Source organism: Carassius carassius, chromosome 20, assembly GCF_963082965.1.
Source record: "Carassius carassius chromosome 20, fCarCar2.1, whole genome shotgun sequence".
Taxonomy (NCBI): Eukaryota; Metazoa; Chordata; class Actinopteri; order Cypriniformes; family Cyprinidae; genus Carassius; species Carassius carassius.
In genome coordinates this window covers 17491343-17514144 of record NC_081774.1, presented here as the reverse complement: position 1 = coordinate 17514144, position 22802 = coordinate 17491343, and the positions used below count along the sequence as shown (strand labels likewise).

Sequence of the window (22802 nt, the reverse complement as noted above, 5' to 3'; positions counted from 1 at the left end):
CTTTCTGGAAGAAACAATCCCTGTGCAAAGATTCCCAAATCAAAATTTCATGTTCCGCCAGTATGAGAAACTGAGCAAAGCGTGCCTAATTTATATAACCACAGAAAAGCAATTAAAAGATTTAATTTTAACAGTGAAATTAGACTCCCTTCTCCCTTACCCCTTCTAATTTAACCCCAGGTCCCAATGGTCCCGCTACGAAAAAACTAGGTCTGAAATTGTTATAAATTTCCCGTGTGACAAATTACAGAGTAAACTAATTAATGTACCTGTTGGTCACCGGCAGGTTTTTTTTAAAAAGGTCAGATTCCTAACAAACATATCTGGAGTGCCTTTCTTTCCTGCTGACATTCACATGTCATTGTTCCTTGCTTTTCTTTTTCTATTTTTCATGTAAGATCAAGCCATGTGATAATTCAGTTAATTCAGCTGAATGTGACAGTAGCAGTGTAGCAGTTCTCTCCCACAGGGCTAGAAATAGCACAACCATCACAAAATCCACATCTCAAGGGATCTGAGTGGTCAGAGTAACAAATACCTCATTTTGTAGACCCTGCATTAAGAATTGCATTGGGAGTTGTCTGTAACACAGGCCTACCTCAAAGTTTAAAGTATTTCAACTCTCTAGGACCACCTGTACTGCTTGTGAAAATGACTACAAAACAGTAAAGAGATGAGAAGAGGTACATCCCAAAGTAGATCAAGGCAGTTAAGAGGACAAATATTAATGTGATGCCTGTATGTGCTATTAATTATGTAGCCTGTATATGCCAAAGGATATGAAACAGTTTGTGAAGAACCAAAAGTCTAGTGTAATGCTACTATTTTACATTTTAATATTAAGATTTCTTTATTACAAATTATATTATCAGTATTACAATTTGAGTGGAAATTTAAATTGAAAAAAAAAATCATGAATTTCAGTTTTTCTGTTTGTCCCTTTTGCTTTATTGACAGCAGCATTTAGGCTGAACAGTGTCACAAATGTGCCATTTTATTTATTTATTTATTTACAAATGTAATAGAAATTACAGACAATTAGAATAACATTTCTTTACATATCTATATTTTTAAGACATTTCCTTATATTATAGATATTTCTTTTTTAATTTACATTTTTTTACTTAAATGAGATTTAGAGTTTATTTGCAAATAAATAAAATAAAATAAAATATGTTTTTTTAATTATGTTATTATGTTAACATTCTTTTACAGTGTTACAATTTGATTAAATAACATTTTAAAATACTCATAATCAGACTACAATTACTTTTTTATGGATTAATTGATGACATATTATCTACACAATAGCATTAAATTATATAATAATAATATTAATATAATATAATAATTATTATTTCCCTAATTCCTTTTTTTTTATGCACAAATTCATTAGTCCACAAATTTTTTGTCATCATATTCTCTTCCACCTAATATATTTACTTGAAGTACATCTGAGATTTGAAAATACATTTTTGAATAATTAAGGTTCACATTTGCATGTTCATTGGTTCTCTGACATAGGTTATGGTCACATGACATGCAGGTAAGCAAACATAATATTTGCTTAAGTTTTTTATTTTGATTGATTATTTTGATATTGTTTATTTTAATTTAACATTTTTTATTTAATTAATTATTAGCATTACCCCCAAAGCAGTTCCTTGACAAACCCCAGTTTGGGAAACCTTGATGTAATATAATGTTTAAGGCACTTATGGAATATATTGGAATATATATGGAATATATTTTCTTACTCTTTGTATTTTTATGCTAAAATGGTATGAGATTATACTATTTAAATCAATGTGATAAACAAGTTATTTCAATAGTAATCTAAAAGTAGTCTGATTGTATTTCCTAAATAGTGTAATATAATGGATTACGTTACTAACTACAATTTTTGTCATGTAATTTGGAATCAGTTAATGGATTACAAATCTGTAAATTATCAACCCAGCTCTGATTACACATGATTACCACTAAACCTAATTTAATATATTTAATAACTAATTTAATGTACCACGTGGAGGCCAAGAACCACCCTTAATGAAACGGACTGCATTAAAATTGTTTAATGCACAGCTAGCCATGCATTATCACGCTTATTCTGGTCATTTGCCAGGATTTAAAAGTTAAAGCTGTTAATGATGTTTTGTCAGGTTATTGGTTGTGGTTCTTTTTGTCAGCTATGACTCGTTAGAGCTACCATTCTGCCTGCTTCAAATCAGACATAGAGATGAAATAGTGCAATAAGATCTATTTGAATGAATTATAGTATTTATTTGAATAAATTATTTATCGATCTATCGAGAGAGATGAGCCTACCTGCATCTGCGTCTGTATTTCTAACAAGCTGTACTTCAAATACAGAGATTTTTTTTCACCTCGTTGCTGTGGAATATAATGTTCTGATCTAGTATCTAGGCCATTTTATTAATAAAGGTCATGGGGCAGTGTTGACAACATGTTTGTGTGTGTGACCATCTCCGACTTCTCTCTCTCTCTCTCTCTCTCTCTCTCTCTCTCTCTGTGTGTGTGTGTGTGTGTGTGTGTGTGAGTGACGTGAGTGGGTTTGTATAGCAAATAAAGCAGCACATTAATATATGGTAGAACGGTGATTAAACTGACTTGAAAGTACCTGTGCAATAAATTTCACTGCAAACCTGCCAGCCAATCAGAATCCAGTATTCAGACAGACCATGGTATAATTAATATCATTCAATACTTAATTTTATAGTTACACTATAACAAGGACACTTTAAAATAAAAGGACACTTTAAAATAAAAGTTACACATTATTTTACACTGTCCTTGTTACAGTGCAACTGTAAACAACATTTAAATACTGAGTAATATTATTTAAAAACATGTAGTGTTAAGAATATGGCTTGGTTTAGAGTTATTGCATGTAATTATGCATAATTTACTACAGTAATCAGATGTAGTGTGTTTAACAAGGACACTGTAAAATAAACTGTTACCAAATAAAGTATAACCAAGATTTTAATCTGACAGTTTCACTGTTTTGGATCTCACTGCTTGTCTTGAGCCTTTTTTGTGTATATATTTAAAAAATGCAAAAAAGGAAGCACCTACCTTAGTGTAAACCCCCCAGGACAGTTCAGTCTCTGTTACCATGACAACGATCCCAAACATACCGAATATGAGGGCATAGTCACTAAGCCGCTTGCGCTTCTCAAAAAGTGCCCTCCTGTGGCCCAACTTGTAGCCTATATCTTTATTTTTTTTCTGTGGTGCATTGCCACTCTCTCGGACCAGGCTCTCATTGGACGCCTTGCTGGGGTCCTCGCCGCTGCCCTTAGAGACGACCACTTCCAGGCCGGAGCTGTGAAGAGTCTGGAGTGGCTGGGTCTCAGAGTCATGCTCTTCTAGGTTGCGTCGTGACGCCGCCAGGCTGCCCAGTGGTCTTACCACTCCTCCATTGTACTTGCAGCTGTTCATGGCTATCTGAGGGAGTGAGTGACTGCTCTCGGAGAGGGAGGGCTTGGATCCAGCATGGCTCAGCTTTGTTCGCTCACCATGTGCCTGTCAGCAAAAATCACATACAGGCATATAGGTGTCAGCAGCATATACACTGAAACCCAGCATTAATCTACTCTGTTGGCCCTGCTCCATGACCAGAGTATCCCAAGGCACATTTCATCAGAAAACCTACTGAGGCATCTTCACGCCACAGTTTAGAAAATGACTATATCCAAATTACAGTAAACAAACAATTGATGAATAAAGCCTAAATTTGTAAATTTGAACAAATTGAAACCTTGTTACATGACACATGTACTTGCTATTATAGTAACACTTAATTATGCATAATTACATGCAAGTAACCCTAAGCCAAACCCTGATCCTCCCTAACCATATAGTAAGTACATGTAGTTAATTAATATTACTCAGTGCATAACTCAGTGCATAAGTATTCCTTTTTTAGTTCCTTACTCTGAAAGAATACGATGGCAGAAATTAACAACACAAAACATACAGTATGTGCAGCAATCTTAATGGTTTGCAGTCTAAATATCCGATATGGGGAGGTATAATGACGTTTGGATGTTTCACTGTTTGCCTGGAGTGAAGAGTGGGCTTTCTGAAAGTCGTGCTACTGGTGTTCTCTCACACTCCTCAATCAGGGTGTCTCTCACAGGAGAGCAAGTAGCAGAAAACAGAAAACCCTGAGTGGAACTAAAATGTTTGGAATCTTCTTGATCCTCTTTATATTCAAACTGTAGCCAAGCAAAACTGTGTGTAATATAATATAAATATAATATTTTACAGCTATTTTTTTTCACAAAATAAAATAAACAACTCATCTCCTCACCCAGTGACAACATGTCATTAAAAACTGTGAGGACATAAAACGTTTGGCTATATGCAAATAATTACATTCCCTTAGATGCTTCCATTTCCCTGAAAAATAAACTGAAAAATAATCACAATATACAATAATTGTGCAGCTGATTAATCAATAATTGAAAAAGGCCTACTTCTTTTTTATATAGAAGCAATATCAAGGCTGCACTGATATGAAGTTCTGACTATTTATACTTTTAAATATTTGAATATTATTACAGATAAATTATATAAGCCTGATAGGCCTAATAAAATGATGGACTTTTCTTATAAATAAATACAAATATTACAAAAATATTCAAATCAAAAATCTGAAATACTATACATGATTTTTGGCAAATGTCATATAAACCTAAAAATAGAGGAAATTGAGTATGTACAATTAAATATACTATATTGTTTAATACTGGTAATTAATGATAGTATAATAATGCATTCAATTTCAAAGCTCATGTACTGAATATCAGTGACAGGTAATTATCACAGATATTAGGCATTACAGAGCATAGTATTGTAATCCTTTTATTGTATTGTTTAGGACGTGCATGCATTCTTCATTAAAAGTGTAAAACTGCAAAATCTACCTTTAGCAGAAGTTTAATTACAAATTATTGACTATGACAAATGTATGTTAGCTGTCAGTTTGCATGGGGTAATCACATCCCAATCTATTTCTACAGAAGCTATTTATTAGCACAAATTTTCTATTGGTTTAATGATTCTATTGGTTTTATGGCTTTTGAGGAAATGCTGCAAATGCAAAACTCAATCCACACTGAAAACATTGTTTATGTAATTCTGATCAAATAAACAGAATGCCCTTTGCACATACTTTGATTACAGCCAATTAGACTGATGAAGAATGCAGAATGTAACATCACAGAAACACTGTTACAGTGGCTAGACACAGTGGCTTTCGAGTTTAACAACTTGGTCTTACATACAACAGCCATTTCATATCACTTCTTTCCTAAATGTTCTGAACTTAATACAACACCACTTTTGAGTGTGTCAAATTTTTAATGTCAGTTCTATTAATAGTAGGCTCTGAACACAGAAGAGGCCACTTTGAAATTGATGGTATTAAAATCACTGCAACCGCTGCAGCGTTGGTGACAGGAGAATATGCCAATAGTATCAGACTACCTTTGTATGAAAGCTATAATGCAAAAACACATCACTAGTAGGCACGTCTTCAAAAAGGATACATTTTGTATCGGAGGATGAGGAGAGGGTAGTTGCAGAGCATTATACAAATTCACACCAATCTCTGTGCTTAGATGCATTACGCAACCTTTCAGTGTTTTCTTCTAAAGCAACTAGGACTGACCTGGCAAGATCACATTCAATTTATTGTTTAAAAAAAATAATTATTTGGAACATTGATTTCAGGTTTAATCACTTCTCTGTGTACTTTTCAAGACATCTCCATATCTTGATATTTGCATATTTAAGGGGGTGTTTACAACACCATTTTCAACTAAAATCTGAAAACTTGTTATGTGTTTTGGCTGTTCCTTTACACAACAATGGCATTTGGGGGGTATAAAAAGGCATATCTTTAAAAACAGGTTTCAAAGTTCAAACATTACAAGGTTTTGAAAATAATACCTTTAACCTCCGTGTAAACTACAAGAACGCAAACTTGTAAAAACAGTGACGGCATGCAGATTACGTGTTTAGGCATATGTGTGTATGTGCAGGTGTGTAGTGTTTCTCTACAAAGTGACATCACCACCTACTGGCCTGGCATGCACAATACAGCGTTATTATTAAGTTCCGTATCAGTTACAAATTATTATTACTTGCCTATAAGGCCTTAAATGGTTTAGCTCCTGCGTACCTAACTAGCCTTATACCATGCTACAATCCATCACGCTCCCGAAGGCCACAAAATGCTGGACTTTTGGTAGTTTCTAGGATAGCAAAGTCCACTAAAAGAGGTAGAGCTTTTTCGCATTTGGCTCCCAAACTCTGGAATAGCCTTCCTGATAACGTTTGGGGTTCAGACACACTCCCTCTGTTTAAATCTAGATTAAAAACACATCTCTTATGCCAAGCATTCAAATAATGCATCTCATAATTTCTGACTGCAGTTGTATCTGATCAAATGCGCATTACTGTTCTTTAGCTTGGGTTAAACTAATTTATTTTACTTCGTTGGAACAGCAGCATGCTCCAGTCTGGATCCAGAACACCTGAGAAGAGATGATGCCAACCCCTCAGAGGACCCCAGATGATGCTAACCTTGAATCAACAAACAGAACTAACAAATATTGCTACAAGTGTGATTGCATCATATAATAATTGCTGTTAATAGTGTTCATTGTCTGGTTGACTAAGTCTTGTATTAATTTTTCTGAAAATTAATGTCATATGCACATAAACTGACAGTCACAACTGATAAGCTACTACTAAATATTGTAGAAACATAATTTTCTGTAAAATTGCTTTGCAATGATTTGTATCATAAAAAGCACTATACAAATAAACTTAAATTGAATATTCCTTAGTCGTTTTCACAGATCCATGTGAACATTACCGTCTGCATGACAAATTTTCCAAAAATGCAAAGGAAATTTTTCTCAGTTTTTAATAGAATGTTGTCATTTAAATGCATCCAAAAAAAACTAGTTTCTGATCGCTGATGAGGTGAAATGTTTTCTCATACCCCGTGTAAGATATAACCTGTTTTCACAATGGCATTTTGACTATTAGGTATCGGAAAGAAACTTAATAATTCCGCATTCATCAGGCTCATTCATATGTTTTATGCAATCACCTGTGGGTTCGGCTGAGATAAAACTATACACATTTCCTGACATGATTCTGTGATGCTGGACATTATTATGTCACACAAAGAAACAAAACATGGAGAATGTGGCTCTTGGCAAAATCCACTGAATGCCTTTGTGATTATTTTCTGTACAATGGACTGTTGTGACTGAATGTCCTTCATTAAACCTTTAGAACAAACTGATCCCATTTAAATGGACCTTTTAGTCTGGGAGGAAATGAGGTGGCTTGGAAGATAAAGTTGGGACCTTTAAAGGGTTAACAGGGTCAGGGTCCTGAAGCAGTTTTTTTTTTAACAATAGCATTAAACCCTGAGGTGGTATGAGCCTTAATAAACAGGAGAACCTCTGTGAGCAATGCTGTGGCTCTCTAATATACCAAAGACACATGCTGCTATAATGAGATTATTCGTTAAAATTTCTTCTGATATCTCACTCACTCTCTCTCTTTCTCTTTTTTTTTTACATACCCAAAAATGTCACAAATAATGCAGAGAACTGCACATCTATTTTCTTTTGACAAAGAGAAGCCACGGCCGTAATACAGGTTTAGAAATTGGTGCTTAATCATATGAAACACTGCTTCTAGACTTCAGTTTGATATCAGTAACATTGCGTTAATATGGAGATAGGGCTGATATGACACTAAATTGCTGATTGTTTTCTTTCAGGTCTTTAATTTTTCAGCATATAATCTATAAATTAATTATATTAGAGAGGTTTATCAGACGTTTCGCATGACATTACTTCAACATCAGAGCAAGGATCACTGAGCAAGCAAAGAAAGGCCAGCCAAAAAGAAACACCAACAAGTATTTACAAGTAAAGCATGGAAGTATGTTAAGCCTTTTGAAGCACAATGTCTGGAACTGTGGATCACACAGGCCACAATAGCAAACTACTATTAAATTTCAGTTTTTGTCACAGGATATTCTAACTGATCGGTCCCTTTCAGCCAAAATAGTATTAGTTTAAGCCATTAGCCAGAACAGAGTGCTTGAACAAAATGTTACAAACGCGTTGGTAAGGATATCAGCCCAGACGAGTAAACAGCTTTTTTATAAAAAAGCACCACAGGACAGCAGTCAAAATGTTATGCACTTAGTTATGTATGAGGAAAAGAATAGCTTTTAAATGCATGTAATTTAACAAGCACACAAAACATGTTATTAAATGTCTGACTGAAAAAATGAACTTTACATGATGTCTTCCCTCTTTTCTGTTAGGAAAACTGCCCGTGTGTCTGCAGAGTACAGCTGGACACATCTTAAATGGAGCAATCATGATCTAAGGATCAAAGCTTCATTTAATGATACAATTAAATGAAACGGAGCATAAATAAACGGACGTGTGGGACAGATATTGAAGGCTATTTGTTGCAATGAAAAATAATGGACAGTTTATGTAATCCAAAAGTCCTATTGTTTGCGTTACCGGAGCAACAAGTCTTCCATTAAGAAAGCTTTTACACAATAGAGTAGTATTCAAAAGTACTAAAGGTCTCTGACTCCACCCTTCCCGCTATATTCTGCCCAACTGATAAGACTCTCTAAATGAATTTCCTTTGACTGTATACTCTCATTAGTATCCTCCCTTTCAACTATCTAGCATCAGATATCAAGAGGGTTTTTTTTCTTTTAAAAGGTCAGTTTATTTTTCTTCCTTTGTTAGCTTTCTTCCTGCCGTACCAGTGCTGCACTCGGGTTAAATCCAACCTTGAAACTCTGGAAACAGCTAAAAAAACAGTGTGCTTGGAGAGATTGGTGAACCATACTAAAACATTTTAGTGAAAGGTGCAGTGTTGTTGAGGAAACTCATTTTGACTTTTCTTTTCATGTACTTTTCTGTATTATTTTTATATTTTACAAATCCATATGGTGACACTGGTGCTCAAATTACACTCTTTAAGGTCAATTATTAACCACGATGCAGAAAGCCGAGAATCTAAACAAGGAAAGGTGATTTGCATTAGAGATATCTGTGATACAATGTGTTTTACTGAAAAGAACATTGATAAAGACTACTGCAGGAAATGGATTTGTGCTGATTTGGATCTTATCTGCATTTTAATCACCACATTATTTGGCTATATATTCTATACGTATAAAGCCTTACTCTGTGGGGCCTGGCTACTACCCCCCAAGGAGATAAGCCACTGTGACCGACCTAATAAAGGTATTTCAGGACCTGAGAGAGAGCAAGAGAATGGAGACATGAATTGAGCCTCAGTAAGTGGCATCAGATAACAGGGTCAGAAAAATAAATGGAGCCCTGGGAGCTGTTCGGGTCTTTTGAATGATCTGCAGATGAAGGCACTGGCGCAACAAATAATGAGGGCATCGTTTGGGCACACTGTAAAAGTGGCACAGAGTCATGCAACAGTTATTTGCAGTACACTGTAAAAATGATGATTTGAAGTTAAATATTACTGGAGTACTTTTTATAAGAAAATGTCTTTCTACTTCAAAATGTAATGTTAATTTTAATGTGTTACTTACTGTTTCTTTAATTAACTTTGAAATTTGCTATAAATTTCTGAGTGAAAATTGTTTCTACACCACATGTGTTTCAGCATAGTTTCACGTAAGAAGAGATTCAAGTGTGCTTTATTTTTTCATACAAATGCAAAAATGAAGTAACGGAGTATGATATCATAATTTAGTTACAAGCGAAACTAGATCTCATTTTACACTATGTTCTGTCCTGTGACAGACAGGTGCTCTGAGGAAAGAGTGAAAATTGATATCAAATCCATCAAAATTCAATCAAAACTTTTGAGACTTTTTCTACAATTTCAGTACTGGATTACTTACTGCATTTATTTGCCTTTGTATGGCTGTAAAGATTAGTAGAAAATTTAAAGAATTTAATTTAAGACATATGAAACTGTAGAATTTTCAAGCGGCAATAATGATGGTCAATTACATTTTCATAGTTGCATTTTTTTTCACTTGATTTGTCACGTTTAACTATTTTAATACACATTTGGGCACTGCAATAAGACTGTTCATAAGAAGACAAACATCAAGTTTTTATATGCCCTAGCCTACTATGTCAAATTAAATGTCTGTGTTTGTGGGTCTGTGTGTGCGTGTGAGAGGGAAAGAGAGAGAGATAGACACTGAGAGAGAGATGTGAAAAGCACAGTGGGTTTTATGTCCGCGTGAGTGTATGCATGAGATGCAGTGTGCTTGATGTCATCGTGTTGATAGGCTGCTTTCGAATACATGTTTTAGCAAATCAAATTAGCTAAAAATGACGATAATTCATTTCACAGAACAACAACATACGACAGGCGTGGCCGCATATAACGCATCCGCGTATATTCTATATGAGAGGTATATTGAAAGCGGTGCTGGTGTCCATACATACATAACCCACCTTGTGTTTGCCTGCGCGATTTTTCCTGTCCTCCTTGTCGTGGGACTCTGGCCACAGTTGACTGCTGGAGCCGTACTGGGGACTGCTGTTTTCACTACTCGAGACCGACGAGTTCCTCTCTAGCGCTCGCTTGCATCGATACGGCTGCCAGAGTGCGGTTTCTCCCTCCCGGTATCTGCTGCTGCCGCCGCTGCTGCTGTCTCTGTCACTCCGCTGATGCTGATGCTGATGCTGCGACAGCGGCACCTGCTTGTTTCTGCTCACTTGCCCCGATGCGCCGATGCAGTAGCTGACGGGCAAGCTGCTGCCCAACAGTAACTGAGCCTGAGGCTCAATTAATTGCCTCTCCTTTTCAGCTTCCTCGCGTGCATTTATCTGTCCTTGACCAGAGTTTGGCAAGAGTGGCTCAAAGGAGGGGTCTCTTTGTTGATTATAACAGGGTTGCTGCAGCAACTGGTTTTGGTCTCGACGCCCCCCCTCTCCGATGATGTCTTGTTTGTAATTTGCGCTCTTTTGGCGCGTATCCCGCGTATTAGAAATGCGCGAAGGCAGAGGCGGCGGCGGCAGATCGGATGGGGAGGGCTGCAGGGAAACGGAATATCTGTGCTGGGGAGAATGACTGCTCCGTGAGAGCCCCTCCAGATGGCACTGAGAGGCAGATGAGACCCCTGGAAACGGATCTCCGTGGCCGGTCAAAGGCAGGCACTCGCCGTTCCCAACGCCGCGGTCCGGACAGGGCTGTGCATGTCGGCTGTGATGTAAGAAGGTGGATCGCTCCTTTATCGATGGCGGTGGTGGCGGCAGACTAAAGAGCGGGGCGACTGGACGAGATCCTTCCTTTTGACTGTCACGAGCGTCCGCGTCGTTGCTGTGCTGCTGGTGGACAGCTCCCGCGTGCCGATGCTGCATCCCCTCAATATCCGCGTCAGGTTGTGGTCGCTCCTTTGCCTTGTAAAATACCGACACCCATTCATTGCGATGTGCCCCAAAAGAACCGAGCTGCCTCGTCTCATTGGTGGGCTCGAGCAAAACCTGCCTCGTGACGTTATCGCCGAGATGAACACCGCCCTCGTGTGAAAACCGCTTTATGTTTACAGTTGATAAGATTAAACCAGAGATGCGAATTGGATATTAGCAAGGTCATACACGCGCGAAAGATGGATGTCTTGGCGGGATTGACTTTTTCATGCCTGTGCCACTGAATGACGATATTAAAAAGAACGAGCATCAAACACTTCAGGGGACAGGTGCACCTCTTTGATTAATTGCTTTATGATATTATTATGATCTATACGTCCAAACCTGCGCGTAAATACAATGGTAACCGAGTGTTGAGTGGAAGGCGATAGCTAAGCAATATATCACACGAGCATATTAATAGACATTAATGATATCGCATTTATAGCTAAGTGTTCAAATAATCACATTTTTATGGACAAGGATTAAAACAATGAGAGAAACAATTTACACATTATCCGTAAATCAGTTTGACAAGTGTAGAAACGTGCTCACAAAGATCATTAGATCAAAGATCATCAAGGGGGTATTCGCCAACAAAAATGCCCATTTAATTGAAAACTAGAATAGTCTATTCATTACAGACATTTATAGGCTATGTAGGCTATTCATTACTTGTATCTTATTCATTTACATGAAGTTTCACTATCCCTGCATTCACTGATATTTCCAGGTTTTTCATGATTGCGGGAACTTATAGTCTAATTCTAAAGATTACTTTATAGACTAAAATTCTACTTCAAAAGACAACACTGCTTAAAAAAGTGCTGCTCACTACTCCACACTGCTCATGTCTAGAATGCCATGAAAACAGAAAAGAAGATTGATACAGTGCTGTTATTCCAAATCAATAAATTTTGCAACCGGAACTGACTGTTGTATAGTGTGGAATAAATCACACTTGAAAAATACAAGGACGACTAATGAAGAATGGATCTTCCATTTAAGCACAGGGGGCTCCGTCCTTGACAGACACACACTTATCAGAAACACTAATCAATTTATTATGCTGTCCCCAAGTAGTTAGTTTTGCATAAAACATAAGATAATGCATATTCCAATACCAAAAATACATTAAAGAGTTGGACACTGGAAAAAAAAATAAGTTTTGATTTTTGATCTGATTCACTGCTGTCATATACCACAGAAAATTTTTCAGTCAGAATAATTTATGCGCATGCAATTGTTAAATATCTCAACAAGTGCAGACAAACTGTTCTCAAAATAAAGAAAAAAAATCATTTGTATTTTTGAAAAAATTCCCCACCTACGCTCACTCCAGCTTGTGCAATGAGGTCTCGGTATAATTTTCAATCTGCAATCACAGAATGCCAATTCATCATTCAATTTCTGTGTGATAACATCTATGTTAGAGATGAAAGACTTCACGCATTTGTGAACGCACAGATATAAATAACTTTCCTCATTAATATCATGATAGTTTACTGAGGACATCCTATTATGCTGGATGATAATGAGAATGGAGATGAGTGTTGGAAAGAATGAGGATAAAGATGCTCTCTTTGTGAGTTGTGGATCAGGTATTGCTTATACATTGTTAGGACTTTTCACCACATGAAAAAAAACAGCTTAATAAAACAACATAAGAAATAACTTTAAATTAAATTCTATAAATACAGAAAGATTAGTGTGGCATTTAGGTTAATGGGACAGAATTTGCAGTAAAAAAGAAAACCGATGTCATCGAAAGCCCCAACAGTACAAAAAAAAAAAAGTTGTAAAGATTGTTATTTTAGACTGACATGCCTTTAAAAATAATAATTATTATATAATGATAATATAATAATATATTATATTATTATATGATTGTATGATAACAGAGCATTTCAGAAACTCATTTCTGGCATGTAGTTATTTGAAAATGATATGCTCCTATTATAGGTTCTTACTAGCAAAAGTCCTAAAGTCTGCCCATTTAGTAACAGAATAATGCAATAGAAATATCAATATTGATATTATCACCAAACTCTAAAATAATCAATTGCAATTGAAAATTTTAACTGTTGTAATATTTTGATACATAATATACCCTAATATGTATAATATTTAAAGATTTTGAGTAAAAACGAAATATTCAAATCCCATTATTTCATATTGGTTGAGGTTTAGACATAGAGTATGTTAGATGCCATATAATGTCAAGGCATTTTACAATCCTGTCTATAATTTTTGATAGATTCACACTTCATTGTTATATAACATGCAGTGCTATACATGCAGTTATCAAAATTATCAGTAAAAAGCAGCTGTGAAGTTTTGTATTGTATTTTTTTCATATATGGATAGAGAATAATTTATCAGCGAAGGTCAATTTACTGTAGTGCATCCCAAAATGAAGTACGACAGCCTGCTTGCATAAAAACGGAAACTGAATCTCCCTCTTGCACACACAAACACACAGACACACACACACACACACACACACACACACACATGTACTGCTTCAAATGCCTCTAATTTGAATAAGAATCAGGCAGACACCGCTATCAGAGTTTGCACTGGACGGCATGCACAATTCAATATGAAGCATACAGTCCCTCGTGTCTGATTAACTGAGAGACATTACCTCTGAAACACGCATCACAGGGCAATACAATCTATGGAATGTAATGAGAATGATACGACAAATCAGCTCTTTCACATACAAGGATATTTTAAGGGGAAATGAAGGAGCTGAACCGAGCTGACAGAAGTCGTGATCTACAAAGATTATTATACATGCCTAGTGGGAGAGGACGAGGACCAGACTCAATACGCCAGACATGTTTGCTTTTCAAAACAGAAATTACATTCTAAAATATTAAATATTGCATATTAAAATTGTACATTTTAAGCCAGTATACAAAAAAGCAGTAAAAAATTTAAAGTTGAAAGATTTGTTTGTTAAAAAACAGACAGCCTTGATGTATTTGCATTGTAGCTTGAATCAAGACCCTTTCAGTTCCATCACCTGCACTGGTTAAGAAATTATATTTGTTTTATTTTATTCATTTACACATTCATTTCGCTTTTTGCTGCTTTATTAATGTTGCAGTTGTCAAGAACGATGAGGAAAGCACATTTTCATACTGATCAGCTTGCTATGTGAAATTGATTGATTTAGTTATTAATGCCACTATAATTTCAAAACTAAATAAGGCCATAACTTAAAAGGAGATAAAACACAAATAAAACAGAAACAAATAAACTAAGGGGGGAAACCCTCACTAAATGTGATTAAAAAACAAACATGTACTAAAAGGCACTTGGAGGTATGGAGGGTGTCACATATTTTCCATCTTCCCTGACAAAGGTTGTCTGTATAAATGAAAGGGCTACATTAAGATAGGTCAGAATAAATCATCACAAAGAAATGCTTCAAAGGCCTTGAGAAACCTTCTTTCATCACCTCTGGTCTGCCATTTTAAGGCTAATACTAACAGAGGGAACCACATGAAATACCAAATGTGAGGCGGTGAGCTGTGGCATTAAAACTTCAATGTCCAGTAAGTTACAGAATCTCCACTTTCTTACCTTTACACTTTACACATCTTCATTCACATCCTTTTGAACGCTCTTAACGATGACATCAGCACAACAAATAAGATAATATGAAATAAATACATATAAACCGGTTCAAAATAATAAGCGGACGTAGTTTTCCAGAATAAAAAAGGTAGTCCACGCCGACACAATTCCTCGTTGTCCTGTGTGGACAGATTCTCGGTCTAGTGACGGGCATGCCCTCCAGCGCGTGAATATGCATGCGACCGATGGCGCGAGCACTCTCCGTGTTTCCTCGTCAATTTCATCTCCAGAAATTGAACGTTTGGCTCTTGAAAGGTATCGTATCTCAAAACGTAGTATAATAGAAAACACTTCCCCCGCAGTTAATTGGGCTGTACACGTCGTGACTAATTGAGGAAAAAGCAAAAATCCACACGAACGTGTGTTTCACGTGCAGCAACTAGTAGGCTATAGTATATTGGTCGCGAGATCCACACTGGACCGTCACGGCGTAGTATTGATCGAGGATCGTGAGAGGAGGGTTAAATGACCTTGTGACGTGTTGTAAATTGATGGGGGGATCCCTGTTCTATTTTTAGATCTTGGTTGTTGAGAGACTGGCGGGGGTGGATGAATAGGGTGGGGGCTCGGGGGTTCCCGTGCACGCACGAACCGCAGCAAAACTGATCATAGAATGATGCTCAAGGAGCTTTCGGAATAAAAGGATTTTACATATGGACGCACCATTGATGGAGACACCATTTTGCTGTTCTCTGATAAGGAGTGTTGTTGCCTTTACATCTCTTATGGCTTTTATAAATGCATGGAGATAATTGTATAACACACATACATTTTTGTAGCACTTGTTTTGTTTCAGCATGTTTGATTGCTTTTATAAAGCAACGATGTTTGTGTTCAATTCTGGATTACCATATGTTGTTATTTTTTACTGTGCATAAAATGCTTATAATTTTTTAATTTCTGTCCCATTTTTGAGTATCAGGAGTCATTATAATGTGAATCTTTGCTGATACATCACATCCTGTGTGGATTTATACACATTGCTGCTGCTGGAGTCTGTATTGTGTGGTGCATATGCGCACTGCAGGAGTGTGTGTTGTAGCCTATGTCTCAGAATGACGGACATTTTGCATTTGTTTGCAGCCTGACAGTATATTTAATCTGGAAGACTACTTTAGTATGCGAACAGCAGCTCAGTAGCATGTGAACTGTTTTACTGGAAATTGTCAAGTCAAGTACAGGCCCAGTCATCCCAATATTTTGTCTGCAGTGTATCTACCAACAATTTATGCTCATGTCATTTGAATTTGTAGGTTTAGAATGCATTTCAGTCCAATATTACACAACACAACTGTAACCTCTACAGTTATGGTGCATCAGAGTCAAAAGTAAAGCATTGCTCTTTTTTTTCAATGATCTTTAAGAGGATTAGGAACGTTTGTGCATGAGGTTTGCCCAGGAGCCATTATTTGACATACGAGCAGCCTGTCACTTAAAGCAGAACTGAATGGGATTCAATTGTTTGTGTTAAACAACTTCAAAGTGACTTTATTACCAAAAGAGGGTGGAAATATTTTGATGGGGAAACAGCAGGGTGTCACAGTCTGATGAGGCTGAGAATCAAACTGCAGTCAGTCGTTAACATGATTGCATCAGCAGATAGGCAGGAGTGAAAGAGAGTGAACCGAATGTTTTGATTTTTTATTTGATTACAGTGCCATACTTGATTAAACCCATTTAATTTCACTGTCCCACAGTTGCAGTCTCCTTTAACTGAAGACATACCATGGTACGAATGCAGAGACTTATATGTACGTCTAGCCTTTATTATCTGCAATGCATAGTGAGACAAAGAAAGACCTTATGCATGACTTTGACACAGATTTGGTCAGGTTCTTTTCAGTGTCATGGTTGGTGTTCTTTTCTTGTTAGAGTAATACTCCTCACATAAAGCCTTAGCATCAGTAATACTCTCATTTTTGGAGTGAAATCTGCTTTCACACAAGATTATGTGTACTCTGCAGGAATGTATGATGTCCTAATTAAGCCCTTTCCATGACTTTCACAGCTGCACACCTGAAGGAAAGCCAGTCAAGAACATATCTGTTATCATTCAATGTCTTTTCATGAACTATTGACAGACATTCTGATTTACTATTGTAGACTTTTTTTCTAGATATAACCAAGATAGTTAAAAAGGATAGTTCAACAAACCATAAAAGTTCTGTCATAATTTACTATCCCTCATGTTATTCACACCCTTTAGGACTTTTTTTCTTCCATGAAACACAAGTCAGTGATGTCCAAAACAACATTTTGGAAGTCACTGAATCTTCATTATACCAATACCGGAAATAAAGTTATACCAGTTTGGAACAACTTGACTTTAGGAGTAAAACTGTTCTTTAAAAATAAATCATTTGATGGGTAAATAGTTGTAAAACCTGCAAATTGTAAAAACATAAATCAATTATTGCAATTCCAGGGCCTGTAAAAGTGCATTTCACCAATTTTAAAATCAAGGCAAATTTTAACAGTAAATGTAAATTTATTTGGTGGGTTCTACATGGAAACTCTGAAAACCAGATCCTCCATTAGTCACGGTCAAATCTCAGGCTTTTTTCAGAGACTTTTCACTTTCAATGTACATATTGTATAAACCTCTCAATTCCAAGGATTGGCACCTGATGTATCAATAGAAAATCCTCCCTAGCAGTCTCTATATAGGCCTAATGACTCATGAACTAAAAAAGCCATGTTAAATTCATGTTGAAAAACATGTATCGCTGGCAGCAATTGGACAAGTCATAGGTTATAGCTGATGAAATAATATTCAGCACTGTACCGCAGTGGCATATTGCACTAATCTATAACATATGCATGCAAGACAGCATCCAATTAATATTAATGGATTGTGTTTTCTTGATTGCTGAGAGGGACCACACGTGGTGATCAAATCTCAGTAGTGAAGCAGAGCCCTCACAATGTGTGCACTATATCATTGCATGTAGTATGTCAGCCAGTGAGCCAGTTTGTGTATCCAATCAGAATCTTTGTTGAAGTTATTGAGCTGCATTTTCTGCATTAAATAGCAACCATCTAAACTGGGCTCAGAACAGTTAATAGGCATAATGCTTGCTCACCGATCAGCTACTGAGAGAATACATGTGTGAAACAGCGATCTCTGTTGCTCTGGTGTTTAACACGGTCACTTGTGAGGCATGAACGTTGCAGCGGCCTGTAATGGCATTGCAGCTCAGCACCACTGCAGTACACCTCCACTGCAGCCTTAATTATGCATGGCAGCTGTAGTGAGAACACCCACTCACTCACAGGGGAAGTGAAAGCAGATAAGAGGAATGTAGAGTGGGAGTGGGTGAAGTCTGTTTGCGCTGGCGATGGGATGTAAGACTAAAAAACAGAGACTGTATATGCTGATAAGCTCTTTCATATACAGTAATCAGCTTTTCATAGGATGTCTTCTTTCTTTAATAAAGGAGGCTAAACAGGGCTCCATACTAATATGAGAGCAGTAGAATCGGTGCCACCAAAATTGCACCAGAACCCGATATGGTAGCACCGGTGGAGGGAGAGGAAACAAGATAATAATAATCACAATATTACTATTGTATTTCATTAAAAAAAGAGCAGTTACTAATAATATTTGTCTCATGGAAATTTATTTTTGACAGGAAAGCACTAAGTTTGAGTTGGGCTGCTTGCAATTTTACCTTATACAAATGTTTTACCCATGCGAGTAGAGACTGTACAGACTGATTCTGCTTTGTATTTTACTTTCCACAGGTAAAACCAAGCATGACCACTACTATTGTAAAAAAAAAAGTTATATAAAACTGCTTTTAACTAACTATTTTTAGGAAAAATATAACTGCAAAAAAACTAACATAGCTTATACAAATTACTGTAAATACAATGACTCTTGTAATATATTTAAAACAAAATACATGACTATATTAATATTATCATTCAACATGAATACCACATTTCAGCCAAAACAACATGGTTGCAGTAGTGTGACTACAGTAGATCATTAGTACATGTCAAATTCTAGACGCAAATATGACCATTTGCAGTCTGGGCACTGCTGAAGGATTTTATAGTCATAATAGTGACTATCACAATAGTCATAATCATAATCGGCCTAACCTTACCTGAAACAAAGCGCTCTGATGATACTTGTGTGTTTCAAAGTGAAACACGGATATTTATAATTATACATTTATCATGGCCAAATTTACCTGATGATTTCAGAAAACAACAATGCACCGCATCTGCTATTAATTTATACAGATATATCCCTCTAAGGTGCATCATAAGTCCCTTATCTTCATTTGTCCTGGACTTTTGAATAAATGACAGACGCCCAGAGGAGGAAGATGAAGACATGCTATCAAGAGCAGCTGTGGCACAGCAGCTGGTCTGACAATGTGTGTGGTCTGAATACACATCTACTCCTATTAGGTGCCAGAAGAAGGTCACTGCTTGTGTGCGTGCAAACGTGTTAGCATTGATTATTTATGAAACTATATTATATTTGAGTCTTTGTGGCATTTTTAAACTGCGTCCATGGGATTTTTGTTTTGCTTAGGATTCCTGTTGCCTTATTTTAAGCAAATTACTTTGATTCAAATGTGTTGAATGATTTAGTTCACTGTAAACAGCAAAACGTTATTTGGATGCATTTTTGTCAAGTTTAAATGTGGAAAGTGATTTTGAAGTAGGCTAATGTTTTTACTTCTAGTGTTGCCCCCTCTAGCGGTGAGTTTGTAATGTGTCACGTTGAGCTACTACATTCGTTTTCAGACAAATTACACATGCAAAAATTATTTTTATTCTACAGTCATCAAATAATTAGATGTTTTTTTCTATGTAAAAAATATAGTGCACCATTTACACTTGAATTCTGAGAGTTTATTATTGATCAATACATTAGTCATTGCCTGCAAGTTCACAAAAATGCAATTTTTCAAAGATTATACTGGACACTGTCTTTGACTCTTTTGATTTATTGCACAAAAGTCCCTGTCAGTGTCATCTGTCCTACTAAAATAATTCACCAGTCAAATATCACCAGTCTATACTATATATATGAGCCAACTATAATATATAACAAGCTTTAGTATAAAGTATGAAATAACATTATATTCATTCAATTTCATACATATATCTTCTACCAACAATAATAATGATGGTAACATTTCACAGTAAATCTGATTTTGCATTAACTAACAATGAGAAATACATTTTTTACAGTATTTATTAATAAAAAATAATGTTCATTTTTAGTTCATGTTAGCTCAGGTCTGTTAAACCATAGGCTTTATCAACAGTTACAACTTTTTGATTATAACAGTGTATAAGCGAATGCTAAAATTCACTTTTAACTTAAAATTAACAAAATAAATAAATGCTTTGGAAGTATTTTAATTTTTAGTTCATGTTAGGTACCTAATGTTCATAAATGAAGAAAGGTTACCATAATGGTAGATACAGTGTTTAATGAAGCATAATTTAAAGTACCACATGCAGCTTCAGAAGTACTTGAGGACAGAAGACATGTGAGCTCTATATCCGTCCTCAGCAGTATTGAATCAGTTCACTCATGGTACATCCTGAAGTGCAGCAGACTCCCGCTGGCCCCACATCACGGCGGGTCCTGGAGGACATGCTGAGATCCTGCACAGTGGTGGAGTGTTCCAGAAGCTCTGCTGGTGGGCTTGTGTGCTGATGGGGGGCTGGACGCTCTGTCACGCTCTCAGGGGAGTCACGCTCCCTCCACTGCTCGTCCTCAGCAGTCAGGGTCCCTTTCTGGTGCGCAACGAGATCTCTGTCGAGCCAGTTTTGTAGATTCCCTGAAAAAGGATATGGTGTATCAACATGAGAAGTTTCAACACAGAGAATAAATTAAAAATAAAAGGTTAATGAATCAATAACTACATGAATGTCTGAAGAAGGCAAATCTACTATGAGGGTTTGCAAAGTGAAGGTCTGAATCAGGCGCGTTCCGTTTGAGTCGAGAGCTTCCACATGATGTGACCACCATCCGAATGAACTCACGACCACAAAGCTTCACTCGTACATCTTGACTCTCAGTCTTGGAAGTCTGGAGTAGAATTAAAACAGATAAAGATGCAAACCACTTCATACTCATGGTGTTTCTTGGGGTGATCAAACTGGAATGCACCATATTCAAGTGTGTTCAGGTGCTGCAGGCTACTTACCAAACCAATTTGGGGGTTTTTATACCCCCTCATCAGATCTGTGGCATGCATGGTTCTACAAGCATCTATCTGGCCTTGGATGAAGAAAATCATGTTCTGATCTTTGAGGCCTTCAAGCTGGAACGTATTTCAGATAAAACATGTCAGCTGTGATATATTGTATTGCCTCAAGGAAAGTTCAAGGAAAAATTGTGATAGCTGGTCACATTTTTCGTATTTACTTCTATTATCTCTTTTATGAGTTTACAGAAATGCGTCAATGAAATGCTTTTAATAGAGTTGCTTCCATATATCACTAAATCTCCAATACATTTATTTAATGGTTATGATCATATTAATATGCACCTTTTATCTGAAGATCAACATTTGTGAGATTTAAACTGTTCCAATTCTTTAGATAACAATAATTTGTGAATTTATTGTTGGATATTGATTGTATTTAATGTCTATTTGTTAATGAAATGTATTAGTGGACACATTCATTCATTTGGATTGCTAGAGGAAATATTGTGTTTTTATTTTTAAGTGAAAAGGAAATGGGACAGAAGTCCCCTATAGTGGACTATTGTTGCTAGTGTTTTTCTTATTATGTATTTTGATTATTATTATAATGAATGTAGTTAGTTATTATCAGTGTTGGGGAGTAACTAGTTACTTGTAAAGGTGTTACATAATTTAATTACAAAATTAATGTAACTGTAATCTGCTACAGTTAATGTGTAATTAAATTAGTTACTTATGAAAATGATTACAAAGGAGAGTTACATCTGAATATTTTCACGCTCATACAGATTTGATTGATTTCTTTTAATATGAGACACCAGTGTTTCAGTAGTTTAAGACACATGTTTATTTGACAACTGTTTATGTATATGCTTTATTTTTTAAGAATAACTTAAAAAATAAGGCATTGTTAGATGTTAGATTGTTAGTGTCATAGCTATGCAAAGATTTTATTTAAATTCATTGAAATAGTTATACTACTCATTACATTTTAAGTAGGGTAATACATTTCTACATTCCTAATGTTATTTTATAATTTTGTGAATTAGACATTTCAAACATCTTGATATTCATTATAAACTTTAGGCCAGCTGAATGGAATCATTTATTATTTCCCTTATAATATGTTTTGATATACAGACTGTATATCACAACATATTATAAGGGAAATAATGAATACAGTATGCATCTTCTGTAATTTTTAAGTTATCTTTAAATGTTTTAATTTAACTAGAAATGTACAATGTGGGCATCTTACCTTATCTTCTCACTTTTACACATCAAGATCCTTGAAACGATTATCCTAAACAATATGGGTGCAGGGCACCTTCTTGAATGACCTTTAGCTATTCATTTTAATTTGATATGCTGATGATTTATTTGTGTTTGATGATTGTGGGTTAAACAACAGAGGAGGAACATATAATAAATAACAAACAGATACATTAGTTATTCCAGTGTTGTC

The 22802-nt window shown here is 36.1% G+C and overlaps 2 protein-coding genes across 6 annotated transcripts in view; both read right to left on the bottom strand.

Annotated features, from left to right (window-relative positions):
• The window catches only part of LOC132096533 (small conductance calcium-activated potassium channel protein 2-like), a 31134-nt gene extending 19374 nt beyond the window's left edge, over positions 1-11760 (bottom strand). For 3 of the 5 annotated variants that reach the window (XR_009422595.1, XR_009422596.1, XR_009422594.1), the window contains exons 1-2: positions 10548-11760; positions 3100-3549 (exon numbers count right to left, since the gene is read on the bottom strand). Coding sequence is in view for 2 of the 5 variants with exons in the window: in XM_059501955.1 (XP_059357938.1) it covers positions 3100-3549; positions 10548-11456 (1359 nt within the window). In the remaining 3 variants the exon portion in view is untranslated. The remainder of the gene's footprint in view (positions 1-3099; positions 3550-10547) is intronic. The other 2 variants (XM_059501955.1, XM_059501956.1) reach the window with 1 other exon arrangement.
• Positions 11761-20352: 8592 nt separating this feature from the next.
• LOC132095821 (insulin-like peptide INSL5) lies at positions 20353-21347 on the bottom strand. Its single transcript, XM_059500905.1, has 2 exons — positions 21078-21347; positions 20353-20965 (listed from the first exon to the last, which is right to left on the bottom strand). Exons 1-2 carry the CDS (start codon positions 21298-21300, stop codon positions 20691-20693), a joined length of 498 nt encoding a protein of 165 aa, XP_059356888.1. The 5' UTR covers positions 21301-21347; the 3' UTR covers positions 20353-20690.
• Between the last annotated feature and the right edge of the window lie 1455 nt (positions 21348-22802).